We start from the raw sequence: 18,295 nt of genomic DNA, 5'->3' as shown, positions 1-18,295 counted from the left end.
TTAACATTGCAGTTTAGGTCTTCACTCAGTGTGCAAGTTCCCCTTTAGGGCCATGAGTGAGCTGGAGCCTTTCCCATATTACCTAGAACGAATGGTGAGGTACACCCTTGACTGGTCACCAGCCAGTGGTGGGTACATGTAGACAAACCACCATTCACACCACTGAACAAATTGGAGTCTTCAGTTAAAATAACATGGATGATTTTGGAATGTTTGAGGAAACTAGAGTACCCTGACAAAACCCATGCACAGGAAGACCTGAGCTAAGGTTCAAACCCAGAACCTTTCAACCGTGAGACAGCGGTGCTAACTACTGTCTGGACCGCCACGCTGCCTTACCAATAACCATCCATTCGTTTTCTATAGCCCTTGTCCTCTGTCTTGTCAGACTCGCAAATGAGCTGGAGCCGATCCCAGGTGAATTTGGATGAGACAAGGGACTGGTCGCCAACCACCCACACTCACATTCACACTTACAGTATGGATAATTTAGAGTCTTCAATTAACCTGATGTGCCTGTTTTGGAATGCCGGAAAAAGCTGGTGACTTCACACAGAAAAGCCGGAACTGAAATTTGAGCCGAAAACCTCAGAACTTTGAGGCAGATGTGCTAACCAGTAGTTCACATCGTCAATACCAGGTCCGATACCAGAAGTCTCATAATTCCACAAAAAGCCAAACAAACGGGGTAAATTAATCCGTTGATGCTGATTGAAATGTTTAGTGAAGTGATGTGGCAGTCTAAAATTTGTCTGACATTTAAGACATATTTTACAAGCTTTAAGGCATACGACTGTATCTAACCATGTAATCATCCAGTCGTCCATCTGTCACCTGGTGGGGTTTCAGTGGATAATGCATCTGGACTGCTGTGTCATCGCTCAGCTGCTAGCCAACCACCGGAGGTCACAATGGTGCATTTAGGAGTGCATTTAGATCTTTTCACAAGCTACACATAAATTGCACTGTTCCATAAGTAATTAGGACGAAGCAGCTCTTGAAACACCCAAAACCTGCACTTATCCACCTGTAGCCACCATGCTGAAATGGAACGCAATAATCATAGGAATGAATGATTGCCAGCTGGAGTTGTAATGCTGGTTAAGCCGAGACAGAGAGATTGTTAAAGCCTTAGCTGGACTGACAGAATCAGTTCATCATGCTGCAGGGAACCCGAAAGCCGCCTGTATTTGTTTTAAGGCTCTTGGTCTATGTGGTCCACCGCCCCCCGGCCTTTAGTTTACAGTATCACATCCACTGACATAATTATAGCCAAACTCACATTTAATCCCTAAAACTGTTCCCCACCTCAGTATTTCGTTTCAAGTGACTGCTCTCCTTCTTGCTCACTTTCATTGTACAGTCCTCGCCTAACCGATGGAACATCTGGTTCATGAAGGTGAATTTAGGGAGCTGGACGGGTATAATCTGTGGAGTCCAAAAAAATAAGGATTGCATTTTGCCGAGCCCCCCTGCGGTCAGATGAAGCGAGGAAAGCCATGTGTGATTCACTGCTGATCTTTCAAATCCTGCTCATAAAATTGTTGGATTTGAGATTGGTAATCCATCTGTTTCGTCAAAGTACATAGAAGAATATTAACTAAAACAGGCTAGACTATGTGTGAGATTAAAATAAATAAATAAACACATTTAATGCAGCATAGGGCTGTGCATTGTTAAGAACCTCATCATTTGATTCGACTTCGATTCTTTAGGTTGCAATCCGGTTCGATATCTCTTAGCGTTGTATTTCGATTCAAATTGACATTGATTTAAATCCTTCAATATCAATTCAGCAAGAAGTAGAAATACACAAATAATATTTTTGATGCCATGTAAAAATGTTGAATGTCACGTCACATTTCTTAAGCAATAAAACATCTGAAAATACAAATTTGCATGTAATTTACTTGTGCACATGGAGTACAAAAGTAAAAAAAAAAAAAAAAACATGAGTTGTTTATAAAAAACTAAATGTAAAGTGCATGTAAACCTAATGTTTATTTCCTCTTGGAAATTGTAATTAAAAGAATGCGCACAATATCACTTATTTGTGCATTTGGAGTACCAAAGTGAACAGCTAATGACAGCTCTGTGTTGAAAAAGTAAAGTGCATGTTTACTTGAAAAAATATTTCTTAATTTATTAGGGTTAGGGTGACTAATATTATTGGCAGGGTTTTTCAGTAATACCTAGTTGAGTAGCATGTTTGTGGCATTGTGACAATTGACAGTACTTTCTTTTGTCAAACCCCATTCATTTGTTGCCTCTCTCGACAAGTTCGCTGTTTTGCTCCATGTGTGGCTCTCGTCTGCAGAACATTTGACATTCATTCCTACTCGTTAGAAATGAAATGAGAAGTGACAGTAGTTACGAATATAGGGCTCAGATGCTCTGCAAGTCCAACCATCACATGTAAGTCCTACTCCTTCTGTAGACTTCAACAACCCCAAAATCGTTGTCTTAACTTAGTGTACAGCTTCGGGACGGCGATTTCTAACGTGTTTTCGTGTTGGTATTTCATATCGTGGTTTGAGTGTCTTTTGTCTGTTTCCCCCACAATTTTTCCATAATGAGAATGAGGTCAAGGTATTTTAATGTCCTTTTTTTTTTTTTTTTTTTTATTAAACATATTTTCAAATCATTGGTTTGTTTTCAATTAAATGTCTTATGTTACACTGAAAAGACTGTTTTGTGATCCAAACAACCTTCCTCCCTGTGTGGGAATAAAATGATTTGCAGTCTGTTGTCATGAGGAAGAAGAATAAGTAGTTCATCTCTGTGTCATTGATGTTGATGCACGAGCCAGCGAAAGCTCTGAGAGGTTGGCAGCCGGTGAATGTCCAATTCTGTCGGCCCGCCTTTGCCACTCTGCTCTCCGGATGCCCAGAGTCTTGTCTGCATTTCATTCGAAGTGTGGGAAGACACCATCTAGTATTGTGGGAGACGACAACTGATTTTTGAGACAACACTGTCACACAAAAAGAATACAAATTAAAAAAAAAAAAAAAAGTTTGAACCATGTAAGATGTGTGCAAATCACACAAGAAAACGTCTTGTTAAACGGCAGTTTAAGTGACAAATGGAAAATATTTTTGGACACATTTTTCTGTCCCGACGGCCCATTTTACCAAGGTTCCACCTTATTGTTGTAATATCTTCCATGGACCTATTGTGTCCTCATTAAAGTTTATATATACAGTATGTCCTGCTCAGTTCTTTAATCCACCTTTTTCATTATCAGGAGTGTTGTAATATTTGTCACAGGAATTTAGTGGTTAATTAGAATAATTTAGTTAATTCGAATTTAATTGATTTATTGTATTTAAAATAATACAAATATTAGTAAAATAAACAATGTTATAGTTTATTAAATAATTGGTTAATCAACCGTAATTTTAAATAACATTAAAAATGAGTGAATTATTTTATTAAAAATATTTCCGTACACTATTTTTTTGTGCATCAAATTAGCTGGCCCATCCGTCTATTTTAAAAAGCAAATGTGTCCTTTCAACACAGGTGTGTCCACACCTGGTGTAAACCGTACTATATTTTGTGATCCTTGGTGTATTTTGACCAAAGCATGTCACATTTAAAGACACATGCAAACGTTTTAAAATTGTGCCTAAAATGCATGTCTCCTTAATGAAGCTGACATGTACCAACTTCACCACTTGGTAGAAAAACAACAACCAAACATCGTACTTGTCTTTTCTGCACTTGTGTATAGGAATGCACAATGGACCTAATGATTAAATGTTACCCAACCTCGTTCTATTAAACGTTGACATTCCTTTGGAGTTAATCGCTTATTGTGGCCTACAGTTGTAACTTCTTCCTGGGAAATCCTAAATTGTACAGCCAAGGTTGTTGTGTGAGCAGATAGGCAAGCGCTCCTTCCTCGACCCTCTCCGCCCCAAGTGGGCATCCAGCCAACATCGGTGCTCGGTCACCAGCACGGTACTGGGAACCCCGCGGCCCAGAGCGGGTGTCTGCTTCCTTGTGAAGCTTAAGGAGCTGAGAAGGCAACACAAAGGCCTCAAAGAGGCCTGCCAGCATGGTAACAGTCTTGAATATCTAGGCCCGGTATGGCAGCGCCTCTAAATCTGTCAGCGGGAGCAGGGTGGCTGCCAGTTTTGCTCTTTCTGCTACTGTAACCCACCAAGCCCTCCAATAGGCTTTTAAGGCTTTTGTTAAGCCCTGACCTAAATGGGGCACATGCAGAGCGCTAGCTACAACTGGCTAGGAGTTCACAGACAGGAGAAAGTTTATAATTTAGCATTTAGCTTTGTTTTCACTCTTCTTTCAGATCGACTATTTTATAGGATGATTACTCGTGCGATCTGCAAACTCACTGCTAAGGCGAACTTTGCCGGCTCCTGCCTCTGTTCATTGTTTTCTAGTCTGCAGTCTTGATGTGGAGGGATGGAGGTGCGTGTGGGGTGGGGGGTTGGCTGGCAGTGGAGTGAGTGAAAGCCATCTTGAGTAAACAATTGGTCCTTGTGTAGTTGGAGCAACCCCCCTTTACCTCCCCTTATAACAGAGTTTCTGCCTGAAACTGCCAACTTTGGTTGGTGATCCCAATGTTTGGGACGTTCAAACACCCCAGGCAATTTGTTCTCATTTACTAGAGAATCAATAATCAATTAAAAAACCCCACCCTCTCCCCTTTCCCAACAGAAATGATTATGTATCCTCCCACCATCAACACCCTTGCTATTAAAAGTAATGACTAACCTGTATTTTGATTTGGCCTCCGTGATCGTTTTGGGTCACTGGAGAAAATGGATTTGTTCTCGATTGTTCCAATACCAAGTCTAACATAACAAGCGTATGGGGGAAAAAATAATTGCAACGTTTGCATTTTTATCCAAACGGCAATTTTCATCAAACAAACAAACTGTTTTAATCAATTTCTGTTAAAACACTCCTTTGTTTGACATACAATTTGTTTTGGAGCCTGAAAATGCTAACATTTGCAGACAAACAGCCAACATGTCATTTTTATCCATTTTCAGTCAAAAATTGTTCTGGTGTGTCGAAAATGCCTGAAAACACAAACATTTGTTTGTAAACAACAGACCATTTCAACATTGGTCTGTAAACAAATGTCAAAAACATAATAACTTTTTAGAACCAGAGAACGCAAACATTTGTACAAAGATAAATGGTCAAATTGTCATGGTTTTTATTGATTTTCAGGTTCAACAATCTCACCCTCATGTTGTTTCCAAGTTTTGTATCCTGAACCAAGTTTTTGATAAAAATACCTTTACCATTCAGATGTACTAAGCACTGAAACTGTTTGTCTGTTAAAAGGGAGGTGGCTATGGCTTCAAAATGATATCACTATATTTTTAGGGAGTTTAGCAATGACGATCTTTTACCTTTTTTGTAGAAACTAGCAGTCACCCCAAAAAAATATACCGGTATTATTGTGAAAGGGTATTGTACAGCACAGCCCTCGTGCGACATTTCCTGTACTGATACGGTGCCTAACAGTACACATGTGATGAAAGGGTATTTAAATGACCATTCGTGTGTTACAAAGTGAAATTGCCAACCCCTGGCCTGGCATGCATATTGCTTTTAAGACTTGTTTGCTGGGGATCGTGTTGACATCTATACAATTGACTTTTCTAACTGCACTGCTAAAAAGGTTTTTTACCAGTCCCTCCCTTAAACCTGCGCGTCGTCTTCTCACAAGATACGCACTAACCTGTTGTTGCTACTTTCATGTGGCTGACTCACCCATTTGCTGAAGGTATCTTTTGAGGGTGTTGTGGAAAAACAAGAATAACTCGCTTTTCTCCGTATCACTTAACCCTCACTTTGTGAAGAAGTACATGTTATTCACAATATTATTTGTTGATACGCACTCGTGTGAACACAAGAGAGCCACAGTGAAAAAGTAAGCTCTGCTAGCATGTAGCATGGACTCACAAAGATCAAGTTATGCAGCTGTCCCGTCACAAGATTGGAATTAAGAAAGTGGAAGTACTTTGAATCGAATTAAGTCAATCATTGAGGAAAAAATGTCCTTCCAGCTGTAGTTGCGTTCCGCCACGTCGCACTGTCGTAAAACTTGACCTGAAAATTTAAGTTCTATGTGCAGCCACTGCAAGGCAAAGTTGACCTTCGCTGTGCATGTGGCACAAGTGAGATTGAGAACAGATTTAGAGCTTTGGTTTAATATTTCTGCTTAATCTTTAAAGTCCACCCACACTTTATTATATTTTCTGATGACCTCAAACAACCAACTTGTATTTGCGGTCATGTGTTAAATAATGACCATTACATAGCGTCAGACGTGTTACTGTCTTTCATTTTCACTTAATTAGTTTGAATTCTAATTATTGTTGTACAATCACAACTTTCTCATAACATTCAGACTTTTTTTCCCCCCACATAGTAATGCAGCTTTCTGAAAATGGACAAATGATCATAAAAAATAAAAATAAAAAATTATGACCCGTCGCTTGATCGATTTCCTTTGTGTGTGTGTGTGTGTGTGTGTGTATATATATATATATATATTTATGTAAATGTGTGTGTGTGTGCGTGCGTGTGTGTATGTGTGTGTGCTCGTGGTCCTGAGCTGCAGCTTATGTTCACTTCTGTAGTCTTATCAGAATCAGTTTTAATCAGTTTTTGTCATTCAAAAGTACATTCCCAACTAGGAATTTTTATCGGTCTGATGGTGCAACATGAAACAATGGTGGTAATAATAAAAAAATATAAAAGTAAAATATAAATAGACTAAGAAGAAAGGGAATAATGTGCAGCAAGCATAAACAGTTGGCAGTAAGCATCACGTGTAGGTGTGATGCTTTAATGGGTGATACCGCCTTATTTAGTGTCCAGTCTGATGGCCGAGCCTACAGCCAATCACATTCTCAGCAGCAGTACAGTGCGCTGTAGGCTGTGCTTGTCCCTGGTAGTAGCACCAGTGTACCACACGATGATGGAAGAGGTGAGGATGGACTCAGTGATGGCCGTGTAGAACTGCACCGACATCTGAGTTTCCTCAGCTGCTGTAGTAAGAACATCCTCTTCTGCACCTTTTTGATAAGGGAACTGATGGTCGGCTTCCACAGCGTGATCCTCAACTCAGAAGATCCTGACGACTGTAATTATGTTTTTCCCAACATGGAGTGGTGTTTCCAAGCAAAAATACACACACAAATAAAGAAAAAAGAGCACTGAGTGTGCTGTGACATGCTCGTGTGGTGTGGCGATCGACATTGTCTGAAATGTCTATGCCTCAGATACCAGATCTTAGGATCTTGAGATCGACTCTCAAATTTAAATATTGATTTATTATTGATTCTACTGTGCAGTATTTGCAGTATCATATCAGAAAGGAAAGCAGTGGTATCAATTAGCAGGATCAGAGTGGCACAATCTCCATGCAGCAAAAGCAAGTTGTACATCAGTTACATATTGACGGGTAGAGCCAACATCTGTTAGTGGGGGCAAAAATTAATTTGTGGCGGCCTGCCACAGATAACTGTATATGCCGGAAACATTGTAGAGGTGTATTTTTCAGCTTTTAGGCGCTTTTCCCAGTTGAAGTAATTAATTACTACCAATCAAGACATTCATGTTTGGCCAGTGTCCCTTTAACATTCGCACTGAATTTCTCCAACTGCATGTGACAAGTAACATAAGGTTAGATTAGTCATGCCACGTTTCGCTATGAGAGAAGTGGGTGTGCGTGCCCTTCCCTTTTTTGGTCAGCGCTGCATGAGAAGATAGGCCTGCGAGGAAGTCTTCCTCCTTTTACTTCTTCATCTACTCTAAATTGTGAAATATATTTTGGCTCAAGGCGGTGTTTGCCTCATTTTCGCCACTGTGTCTTGCAGAGGAAACTTCACAGTTCCAAAGTTGTCGGAGTCCAACATGGGGTTTGGCATGCTGGGCGTGTTCCTGGGACTGCTCCTGGAGGTGTCCACCCATGGACCCCATGCTGTGCCTCGAACTTCCTGGAGACACCAAGGTGAGTTCTCTTTATATACACTTATCCCACTTGCCATTTGTATATTACCAGGAACTTTAAAAACAAAAAACTATTTCATATGGGACGTTGCGGCAGTGTAGCATTTTTCAGGGAAAGAAAACATTTCAGTAATTTTTACAGTAATCCTCTTGGAAAGTCACATCCACGTAGCTATTAGGTCTACACCGAAAAAGAACGTGACAGCCAATCGATGTCAAGAATGTAAACGACGTCCTGGAGTTAAAAAAAAAAAAAAAACTAATAATAAATTGTCACTGTTTGTGGGCACCCAAAACCTTTTGATAACTTCTCCTACCAATAGCGGGGCTGTATGAAAAAACAGCAGTCATTTTTGTAATGTTCTTGTTTGTGTTCTCAGTTTTTTTTTAAAAACCCTCAACTTTTCAACTTTATTCTTGTGAGACGAAGATCTTCGACACTGATTTCAGTTTTTGCTCATGATGTTCTGACTTTATTCACATAATGGATACAAATACAAATTTGTTGACTTTTTACTCGTATACCATGAAGACATTTCACTTGTTAAACTACATCTTTTTACACTAATATTGCATTTTGTTTCTTGTAATATTCCAACTTTATTTTGTAAATGTTCTGACTATTCTCTTAACTTTATGATTTTATTCTTGTAAAATTGGTAATTTATTCTCATATTGCAACCTTTTTATTATAATATTGCAATTTTAGTCTCTTAATATGATGACTTCCATCCATCCATTTTCTTCTGCTTATCCAAGGTCGGGTCGCGGGGGCAGTAGCTTTAGCAGGGAAGCCCAGACTTCCCTCTCCCTAGCCACTTCATCCAGCTCTTCCGGGGGGATCCCGAGGCGTAATAGTCTCTCCAACGTGTCCTGGGTCGTACCCGGGGTCTCCTCCCTGTGGGACATGCCCGGAACATCTCTCCAGGGAGGCATCATAATCAGATGCCCAAGCCACCTCATCTGGCTCCTCTCAATGTGGAGGAGCAGCAGCTCTACTCTGAGCCCCTCGCGTATGACTGAGCTTCTCACCCTATCTCTAAGGGAGAGCCCGGACACGTTGCGGAGGAAACTCATTTCGGCCGCTTGTATCCGGGATCTTGTTCTTTCGGTCACGACCCACAGCTCTTGACCATAGTTGAGGGTAGGAACGTAGATCGACCGGTAATTTGAGACCTTCGCCTTTCAGCTTAGCTCCTTCTTCACCACAACGTAGTGATGGGCACGGCAGTTCTTTTGAGTGTACTGAATCATTCGAATCAGTTATTTCAAAAGATTCATTCACCGAATCATAAAATCATTCAAGTGCCTCCTCATTCAGTTAATGATCCATCCCTGAAGTTCACGTTCACTCAAGGACTATGCGTTTGTTGTTGTCATGTATTGTAAAGTAGGAAAGGCGGGGAGATTATTAAAAAGAGAGTTGAGGGGGGGGGAAGCATCCGCCACCGGGCTTCCTGCTCACTCACCTTACTGTTATTGTCATCTGATTAGTAGAAAGTCTCTTTTTGAGTGTAGAGAAGCGCAATATAAGTTTAATGTATTATTATTATTAAATAATAAAGCCTTTAATAATCGCACTAGAGACACAGAGGGAATATGTGTACGTATATACATTTATTATTCATTTACATTTATTTTATATATGTGTGCTTGTTTTCATGTGGGCGGCACGGTGGCCGACTGGTTAGAGCGTCAGCCTCACAGTTGTGAGGACCGGGGTTCAATCCCCAGTCCCGTCTGTGTGGAGTTTGCATGTTCTCCCCGTGCCTGCGTGGGTTTTCTCCGGGCACTCCGGTTTCCTCCCACATCCCAAAAACATGCATGAATTGGAGACCCTAAATTGCCCGTAGGTGTGAATGTGAGTGCGAATGGTTGTTTGTTTATATGTGCCCTGCGATTGGCTGGCAACCAGTTCAGGGTGTACCCCGCCTCCTGCCCGATGACAGCTGGGATATGCTCCAGCACGCCCACGACCCTAGTGAGGGGAAGCGGCTCAGAAAATGGATGGATGTTTTCATGTGCTTGACAGACTCAACATTAGCTGTTAGCTTGAAGAAACGGCTGGTATCCCCGCGAGGACATCTGGAGTACTCATGAGTACGTTCACTGCGTAATACGTCGTTCCTTGCGCAAACGAATCACTCATCGTACTACTACATCGCTCCTTAGCGGATGGCGAACGAAGTTCAACGAACAAATCACTCTTCAGTACACCAGTTCACTGAACGAATCACTCTTCAGTTCCTCAGTACACCGGTACACTAGTTCACTGAACGAATCACTCAGTTCACTTAAGTCCCTCCCCCGCCTGCACGGCGCTGCCTGACGCTGGCTGCTCATTGGTCATTCGCCGAAGATTCATAAGTGAGTGACAGAACACTTCAACCGTTCTGTTTCCGCTCCCAGGCGACTCGCTCGCCTCGCGGCGGGTGGCGGCCAAGATAAAAGAACGAATCATTTCATAAAATGATTCGGTCCAGTTCATTTATTTACAAAACAAAAAAGTCGGAAGTTCCTTTTTTATAATGGAAAAAAGACTCAACATTAAGATTGTTCTGTGAAGTTTTCCCCTGTAGAAACTCCTTTGCTGATCTAAATTGAAACTCGAGTCATACACAGTCTATAAACAAAATGCAGATTTATGAACTATTAACACTATTTTTAGCCTTTATAGTGCATATGTAGAAAAGTCAACACACTATAGTCCAAATAGAATAGGTTGACTGTAAAGATTCTTCCTTTGCATTAATGCCAACACTCTTTCACACAGTCAGTCAGTGTGGCTATTTTATGTCAGAGTGGTGGCTCTTTATGTCATGGCAGCCGCAACCTGAACCCGGTCGCACCTGCGATGACTAATGCCACCTTGACATTAATGCCAAAACCAAGACTTGCATACATCACATCGTACGGGTTGGAGAATGCGGGCACCATCAGGAGTCAAACAAGTGCTCCACACTGTGTGATTGTGCGTATGCGTGGGACTTTTCATATTTTCATGACCAAGCAGAGTCTGGTAGTGGTTCGTCAGCCTCAATGTCTTGAAAAAACACAATGGAAGTCAGTTGAAGTGTGAAGCAGTTGAACAGTGAGCATAGTAGCCCTTCTCGGCATCCGCCCTACATCATCATGTTTTAATTGATGGTTCCGTGTGTAATTCCCTGGAAATGACTGTTTATCTTGTTGAAACCCGATGTTGGCAGCAAGACCACGATGATGGTCTGGCACTGACAAAGAAAACATATGCTTGATCTTTTCTCATTGTGATATATTGGTCAGAGACTTGTCAGACTGCCATTTTTTGTGTTTCCTGCTCAGAGAAAAGCTATTTTTATGCCGTCTGTCCATTGTGTTGGATGTGTCTTCAGAGAAAAGGGTCTGATTCCTGACAAGCGAGGAGGAACAGTACAGTGCAATACACACCTTTGACCTGTTAGGATATATTTTTCAAACCGTATTAGAACTTATCTAAAGTGAAACCTTCGAACTGGCTGTCGAAAAAGGTTTATCAACTCTACAGGCGAGGTTTGAAGTGGACTTGGCCATACTGTACTGAGTAGCCTGGAAAGAGACTCAATAATTCTGCCTCCAACAAATAACAAACAAAAACACTGCCTCTTGTGGCTGTGAGGCAGCACCACAACCTTTTACAACTCACTGGAATATTAATGAGGGAGTTTCCACCCAATGACTCTTGTTGATGGAAAGTGACCTCTGCAAAAAAATCTGCCATTTTGCATTCCAAAAGAATGATACCATTTGGAGATTGGGGCGTGCCTCCAACTTGGAGCATAAATACTTGGGTATCCACACCAAAAACAAAAAACAGTCTAGTGCCGTACTAGACTTGTTGCATGAACTGATGAAGTCTGCTCGGATGAAAGGCCAAACATCTTCCAAGACAAACAGAACAGTCCAGTTGCGATCGATTGAATGCCCTGAGAATGAAATGAACTGGATGAATGAGAAAATTGACAGGCATTTTCCACTTTGCCATTCTTCTGAGGTGGTAAAACACAAAAAGCCAAAGGAAAAGCAAAACACAATTGTTCTTCATTGCAATTTTGTGGTCGCTGTTATCAGATTTGGAGCTGTTGGAGTTCTCAGAGCCGGGCATCTTCAACTACTCCACGCTACTGCTTAGCGACGAACGGGACGTGCTCTATGTGGGAGCCCGGGAGGCCATCTTTGAGCTGAGCAAGAAGAATGTGACTGTCCGAAACAACAAGGTATGAAGGAAATTAGACTTTACACCGATCTGATCGGCTTGAATGGTATCGGCCGATAATTAGCATTAATAATTTGCCGATTCAATCAATGACATCATTGATCGGCTCAGCAAAAGACATTTACTCCGCGTCGCCATCGTGTACAGTGTATTTGAATCCAAAAGCTAGTTTATTTTTAGCTTTGTCGCATGTCTTTTGACATAGTACTGTAAATATCTGACCACCAATAAAGTTATTTAAAAAAATAAATAAATAAAAAAACCGTCGGCGGTGTGGGACAGACAACACGTCCGAGACAGACAACACGTAATGCCTGGATCAGACTACAAGACAAATTTGGTCTTTCATGATTGCCCTATGTTTAGTCTTTCACGATTGCACTATGTCAGACTATTGCAATAAAATCTTGTGTTCCGATACCACCACTAGCCATCTTTTACCATCACTGAGCTTTATCTTGTCAACTCAAATGCGACCGGATACACTCGTTACCATGGCGACGACAACAACAATGGATCGTGCCATGTGTATCATAAGAACAAAATGGGGAAAACCATGTGCCGGTGTTCACTGGTGCTCGGGAGAGGACGTTCATTCAAGGATTGCTTTTGAAGTATGTTCACGTACTTTTAATACAATACGGCTTGCAAGCAGGCAACAAAACGTTATGTAGCTTAGCAAGCTAGTGTTAGCACTAGCGGTTGTAGGTAAACATGCAGGCGTTCTGTTGAATCATGCTCTAAAGTTTTGGTGTGAAGTAATTTAATTACAATAAATTAATTTAATTACAGTAAGTTAGCACTCATTATTTCTGTCATGTTGTAATATTGGTTTGACCTGACTGATTAGAATACATTACCTGTATAGGGAATAATTTTGAAGATACTCAGTATACAGTACACAAGTATATACAGTAAATGAACAAGTCGTTTAAAGAGACACATTGCTCCATCTTTTGATCGGATCGGTGATCGGTTATCGTTTTTTTAAACTGGCTGATCGGTGAACGGCCCCAAAAATCCTGATCGTGTAAAGCCTAAAGGAAATTTATCAGTATTAAAAATAAGAAACACAAGTTAATTGTGAATGCTCTGTTCAAGGTTCTGTGGCAAGTTGGCGAGACCCCCATAGACATGTGCACGCTCAAAGGAAAATCAAAGGAGGTGAGAGACAGTTCTGTTTTATACTGTGTTGCCTTGACTTGCGCGTAGGGTATCGAGAACAGGTTGGAACCGGGAGTAACGTTCCGGTCCTCCCGGGATCATTCAAGTTAAAAAATTTCGGTTCCCTGTTTCAATGCCTAGTCCGCCGGCCCCGAAGAAGAAGTGGCGAAAACCAACGAAGAAGCGGCAACATATGTTGTTTGACCCAGCCCCCTAAAAGAATCTGAATTGAGAATCGTTTGGAATCGAAATAAGGAACCGGAATTGGGACCGGAATCTCTCAAATTCAAACGATGCCCAACCGTACTTGCGGATGCCCTACCATCGAAGTTTTTAAATGTATGACCCATCACTTGATCGATTTCTTGTGTGTGTTTTGCAAGCCAAAATTAATTTATCAGTGAGCTTCAGATACGCCTCCGCTAGAGAGAAGTGAAACAAATTGGTTTGCCCCAGTTGTTGCTTCAATTCAGTGTACAAGTACCGTTAGCAATTGTGGTGGAGGTGTCTTTTAGTTGATCAGGCACGAGTACTTGCACCCGGGGGCTCCCCTCGGAGATCACAGCATTGGATAAGTCAGGTCGTTGAACAGGTTTACAGTTTAGTGAGGGTCCATTGGTTGTTTGCTATCAGTAAACCCTGGATGGTTGTTTTCCAGTGTTGTACTGCTAACCTGGAGAGGCTAGCAGCGACTTCATAAGGAGCGAGCAAAGGAGGAGTGAATTCTTGACTGATACAATTTAACGGAAGTCAATTTCAATGGGGAAGATGTGATATACGAGTAAATTGAATCACGAGCTTGAATAGGTATCGAAATAAACTCGTAAGTTAAAATACCACTGTACCGACAACAATATGCAAAGTATTTCAATCGACTGGTCTCTGTTGGTGTCCAGACCGACTGTCTGAACTACATTCGAGTGCTGCAGGTGGTCGACGACCAGCGGCTCTACGTCTGTGGGACACATGCCTTTCAACCGCAGTGTGATTATTTGGTGAGTTGGTTACTACATTTTTACTATAACAATATTCTTCTGATGAATTACTCACCTTAGATGATAATTAGATGAATCACGATGGCGCCTACTCGTGGAAGCCTCGGTTACGCGCTCTCTGGTATTGTTTATGTTTTTGTGTTTTTCGTTCGTCTTTGGAGACATTACACGACTCACTTACGCAAGGGGAGACTTGCTAAACAGCAAGGAGTATACCCCGGACTTTCTTTCACCAACTTTCGAAAATCTGCTCAGTTTTTTCCCCCGAGTTAGTCACCGGAGCAGCGACTGCGTTTTTTGGGGCATGGATGCAAAGACGACGCCACAGAGGGAAGCGAGCCGGCATCTAAGTGAAGCGAGAGAGAGGATACAGATTGGCATTTCCGTCGATCCACCTCACGAATCTACGCTCCCTACCCAACAAAATGGACAAGCTTCATCTTCTGATCAAGACCAATAAAGACTTCGGATGTTCCGCCGCCCTGTGCTTTACGGAGACTTGGCTTTGTGATGCTGTCCCCGATGGCGCCGTCATACTTCCCGGCTTCAATCTTCACCGGGCAGACCGTGTCATGGAGTTAATGGGGAAAACAAATGGCGGCGGGATATGCTTCTATAGCAACGAAAAATGGTGTACGGACGTCACGGAGCTCAGCACACACTGCAGCCCGCATTTAGAATCGCTGTTTTTGAACTGTAAGCCATTTTCTCACCTCGAGTTTGCATCTTTCATTCTCGCCGGTGTCTACATTCCGCCTCAAGCTAACACGAACGCTGCACTGCTAACGCTCGCTGAACAAGTAAACGAAATTGAAAAAAAAAAAAACCCGGACTCACCCCTCATGATTCTAGGGGACTTTAACAAAGCTAAACTCAACCACAAACTCCCTAAATACAAGCAGCACATTGACTGTCCTACCAGGGAAAATAACATTTTAGACCACACGCTAAATAACGCATACCGTGCCATACCTCGTGCAGCACTGGGCTCGTCTGATCACTGCTTAATTCACTTAATACCGACATACAGGCAAGAACTTAAATGCGTGAAGCCTACAGTGAACACAGTGAAAAAGTGTACCAATGAAGCAAAGACAGAACTTCAAAGCTGCTTAGACTGAACAGACCGGAGTGTCTTTGAAAATTCAGATGGAAGCCTGGATGAATATACGGACACTGTCACATCCTATATCAGTTTCTGTGAAGATGTGTACCAACAGTCATTTCGCAAATTCAATAACAACAAGCCGTGGTTCACTGCCAAACTTGAGCAACTTCGTCAGGCTAAGGAGGACAAATATCGAAGTGGGGACACGGCCCTGTATAATCGCATTAGAAACCAGCTGACTAAAGAAATTAACATTGCAAAGAGAAACTATGCAGCAAAGTTGGAAAAACAGTTTAGCACTAACGACTCTAAATCAGTCTGACATGCATTACAATCGCTAACCAATTACAAGCGACGATCCCCACCCAAGCTGAGAACAATAGTAGACTTGCCGACGACTTAAACAGCTTCTACTGCAGATTTGAAAATGACACTTTCACACCCCACACCCACCCAGCCGCACCACCGACCACCATCACACCTCTGACTTCTGCGTTGAACATTCCCCAAACAGGATGTGAGACGCATCTTCAAACAACAAAAGATTAACAAAGCGGCAGGCCCAGACCTTGTGTCCCCATCCTGCCTCAAAGTCTGCACGGATCAGCTCGCTCCAGTCTTCACACAGATCTTCAATAGATCTCTGGAACTGTGCGAAGTACCATCCTGTTTCAAATGCTCCACCATCATCCCAATCCCCAGGAAACCTGCAATCTTGGGTCTGAATGACTACAGGCCTGTCGCCTTGACATCTGTGGTCATGAAGTCCTTTGAACGCCTCGTGCTGGACCACCTCAAGAGCGTGCACTTCATCCAAGAACACCTCGACAGCGCGGGGACCTACGCGAGGATCCTGTTTGTGAACTTAAGCTCTGCGTTCAACACCATCATCCCCGAACTCCTTTCCTCCAGGCTTCTCCAGCTCAGCGTCTCACCTGCCATCTGCCAGTGGATTTACAGCTTTCTGACAGGCAGGACACAGCAGGTGAGGCTGGGGGAGGCCACCTCATCCACACGCATCATCAGCACTGGGGCTCCCCAAGGTTGTGTCCTCTCTCCGCTGCTCTTCTCTCCCTACACGAACGACTGCACCTGAACGCAACCGGCTTTCAAACTCCTGAAGTTTGCAGATGACACCACAGTCATCGGCCTCATCAAAGACTGTGACGAGTCTGCATATCAACAGGAAGTGGAGCGGGTGGCGCTGTGGTGCGGCCGACACAACCTGGAGCTGAACACGCTGACTGTAGAGATGATTGTGGATTTGAGGAGGCATCCTTCGCCACAGCTGCCCCTCACGCTGTCCAGCTGATTTGTGTCAACCGTCGAGACCTTCAAGTTCCTGGGAATTACAGTCTTTCAGGACCTGAAGTGGGCGATCAACATCAACTCCATCCTCAAAAAGGCCCAGCAGAGGATGTACTTCCTGCGGCTTCTGCGGAAGCACGGCCTGCCACAGGAGCAGTTGAGGCAGTTCGACACAGCGGTCATCGAATTAGTCCTGTCTTCTTCCATCACAGTCTGGTTTGGTGCTGCTAGAAAAAAGGACAAACTCCGACTGCAACGGACAATCAAAACTGATGAAAAGACTGTCGGTACCCCCCAATTTTTTTGTCTTGAGTTTGTTGTCACATTTCTGTCGGGCCAATTATACATTACCCGTGCACTCACTGTAGTAGTCACGCCACGCTGCAATATTTGCATATCTGTTGTTGACCAATAGTGTCCACTCATGCCAGAGTAGCATCTGCTCCATTTTCACACTGACTGAGGAGTGAGTATCTGCAACATTTGCACAATCGACATTGTCCCAGATTATCGCACTACTATTCACTTTAAACTACATACATTCCTTGAAGTCTCGGCGACCTTTGCACAATGGTCATTGCACCGGACTATTGCTCTATTAGTCATTCAAACTGCTCTAATTGCTAGAGGACTCTGCATCTTTTTGCAGAATTGTTAAAAAAAAAATATATATATATAAAAAAAAAAAAATTTTTTTTTTTACCAGATTACTAGCATCCTTTTATTGCTCAGTTTTTCTCAATGTCTTTATGTCTCAAAAGTGTTCTCTGTCAATTGACTGTCTGTTGTCGTACTAGAGCGGCTCCAACTGCCACAGACAAATTCCTCGTGTGTTTTTTGGACATCCATCCATCCATCCATCCATCCATTTTCTGAGCCGCTTCTCCTCACTCGGGTCGCGGGCGTGCTGGAGCCTATCCCAGCTGTCATCGGGCAGGAGGCGGGGTACACCCTGAACTGGTTGCCAGCCAATCGCAGTGCACATAGGAACAAACAACCATTCGCACTCACAGTCATGCCTACGGGCAATTTAGAGTCTCCAATTCATGCATGTTTTTTGGGATGTGGGAGGAAACCGGAGTGCCCGGAGAAAACCCACGCAGGCACGGGGAGAACATGCAAACTCCACACAGGCGGGGCCGGGGATTGAACCCGGGTCCTCAGAACTGTGAGGCTGACGCTCTAACCAGTCGGCCACCGTGCCGCCGTTTTTTGGACATACTTGGCAAAATAAAGATGATTCTGAGTCTGATTCTTTTGAGGGGGCTGCAATATGCCTGAAAGCACACCAATTTTTGCTAGCGCATATGTCCTAATGAAAATGTATGTATTTGAGGGTTCCAATCATAACTTTTTTAAAGTTATGATTGGATTGTTTTATGTGTTTTATATTTATTTATTTTGTTTCTATTTTTTCATAAATAATGTTTCTGTATTCTATTCGGTCTTATTCTTTGTAGGCCAAATACATGTTGGGTGTTCCCATAC

General features: G+C 42.6%; 1 protein-coding gene across 9 annotated transcripts in view; it reads left to right on the top strand.

Moving 5' to 3' along the window:
* sema4d (sema domain, immunoglobulin domain (Ig), transmembrane domain (TM) and short cytoplasmic domain, (semaphorin) 4D) overlaps window positions 1-18,295 on the top strand; it is a 69,132-nt gene that overhangs the window by 37,258 nt on the left and 13,579 nt on the right. For all 9 annotated transcript variants that reach the window (XM_061800092.1, XM_061800093.1, XM_061800091.1 and 6 more), the window contains 4 exons: window positions 7,869-8,002; window positions 12,088-12,233; window positions 13,334-13,396; window positions 14,293-14,391. In XM_061800092.1, the coding sequence (XP_061656076.1) occupies window positions 7,869-8,002; window positions 12,088-12,233; window positions 13,334-13,396; window positions 14,293-14,391 (442 nt within the window). The remainder of the gene's footprint in view (window positions 1-7,868; window positions 8,003-12,087; window positions 12,234-13,333; window positions 13,397-14,292; window positions 14,392-18,295) is intronic.

This window comes from Phyllopteryx taeniolatus, chromosome 15, assembly GCF_024500385.1.
Source record: "Phyllopteryx taeniolatus isolate TA_2022b chromosome 15, UOR_Ptae_1.2, whole genome shotgun sequence".
Taxonomy (NCBI): Eukaryota; Metazoa; Chordata; class Actinopteri; order Syngnathiformes; family Syngnathidae; genus Phyllopteryx; species Phyllopteryx taeniolatus.
The sequence above is the reverse complement of the archived record's forward strand: the minus strand, read 5'-3'. Positions and strand labels throughout refer to the sequence as shown.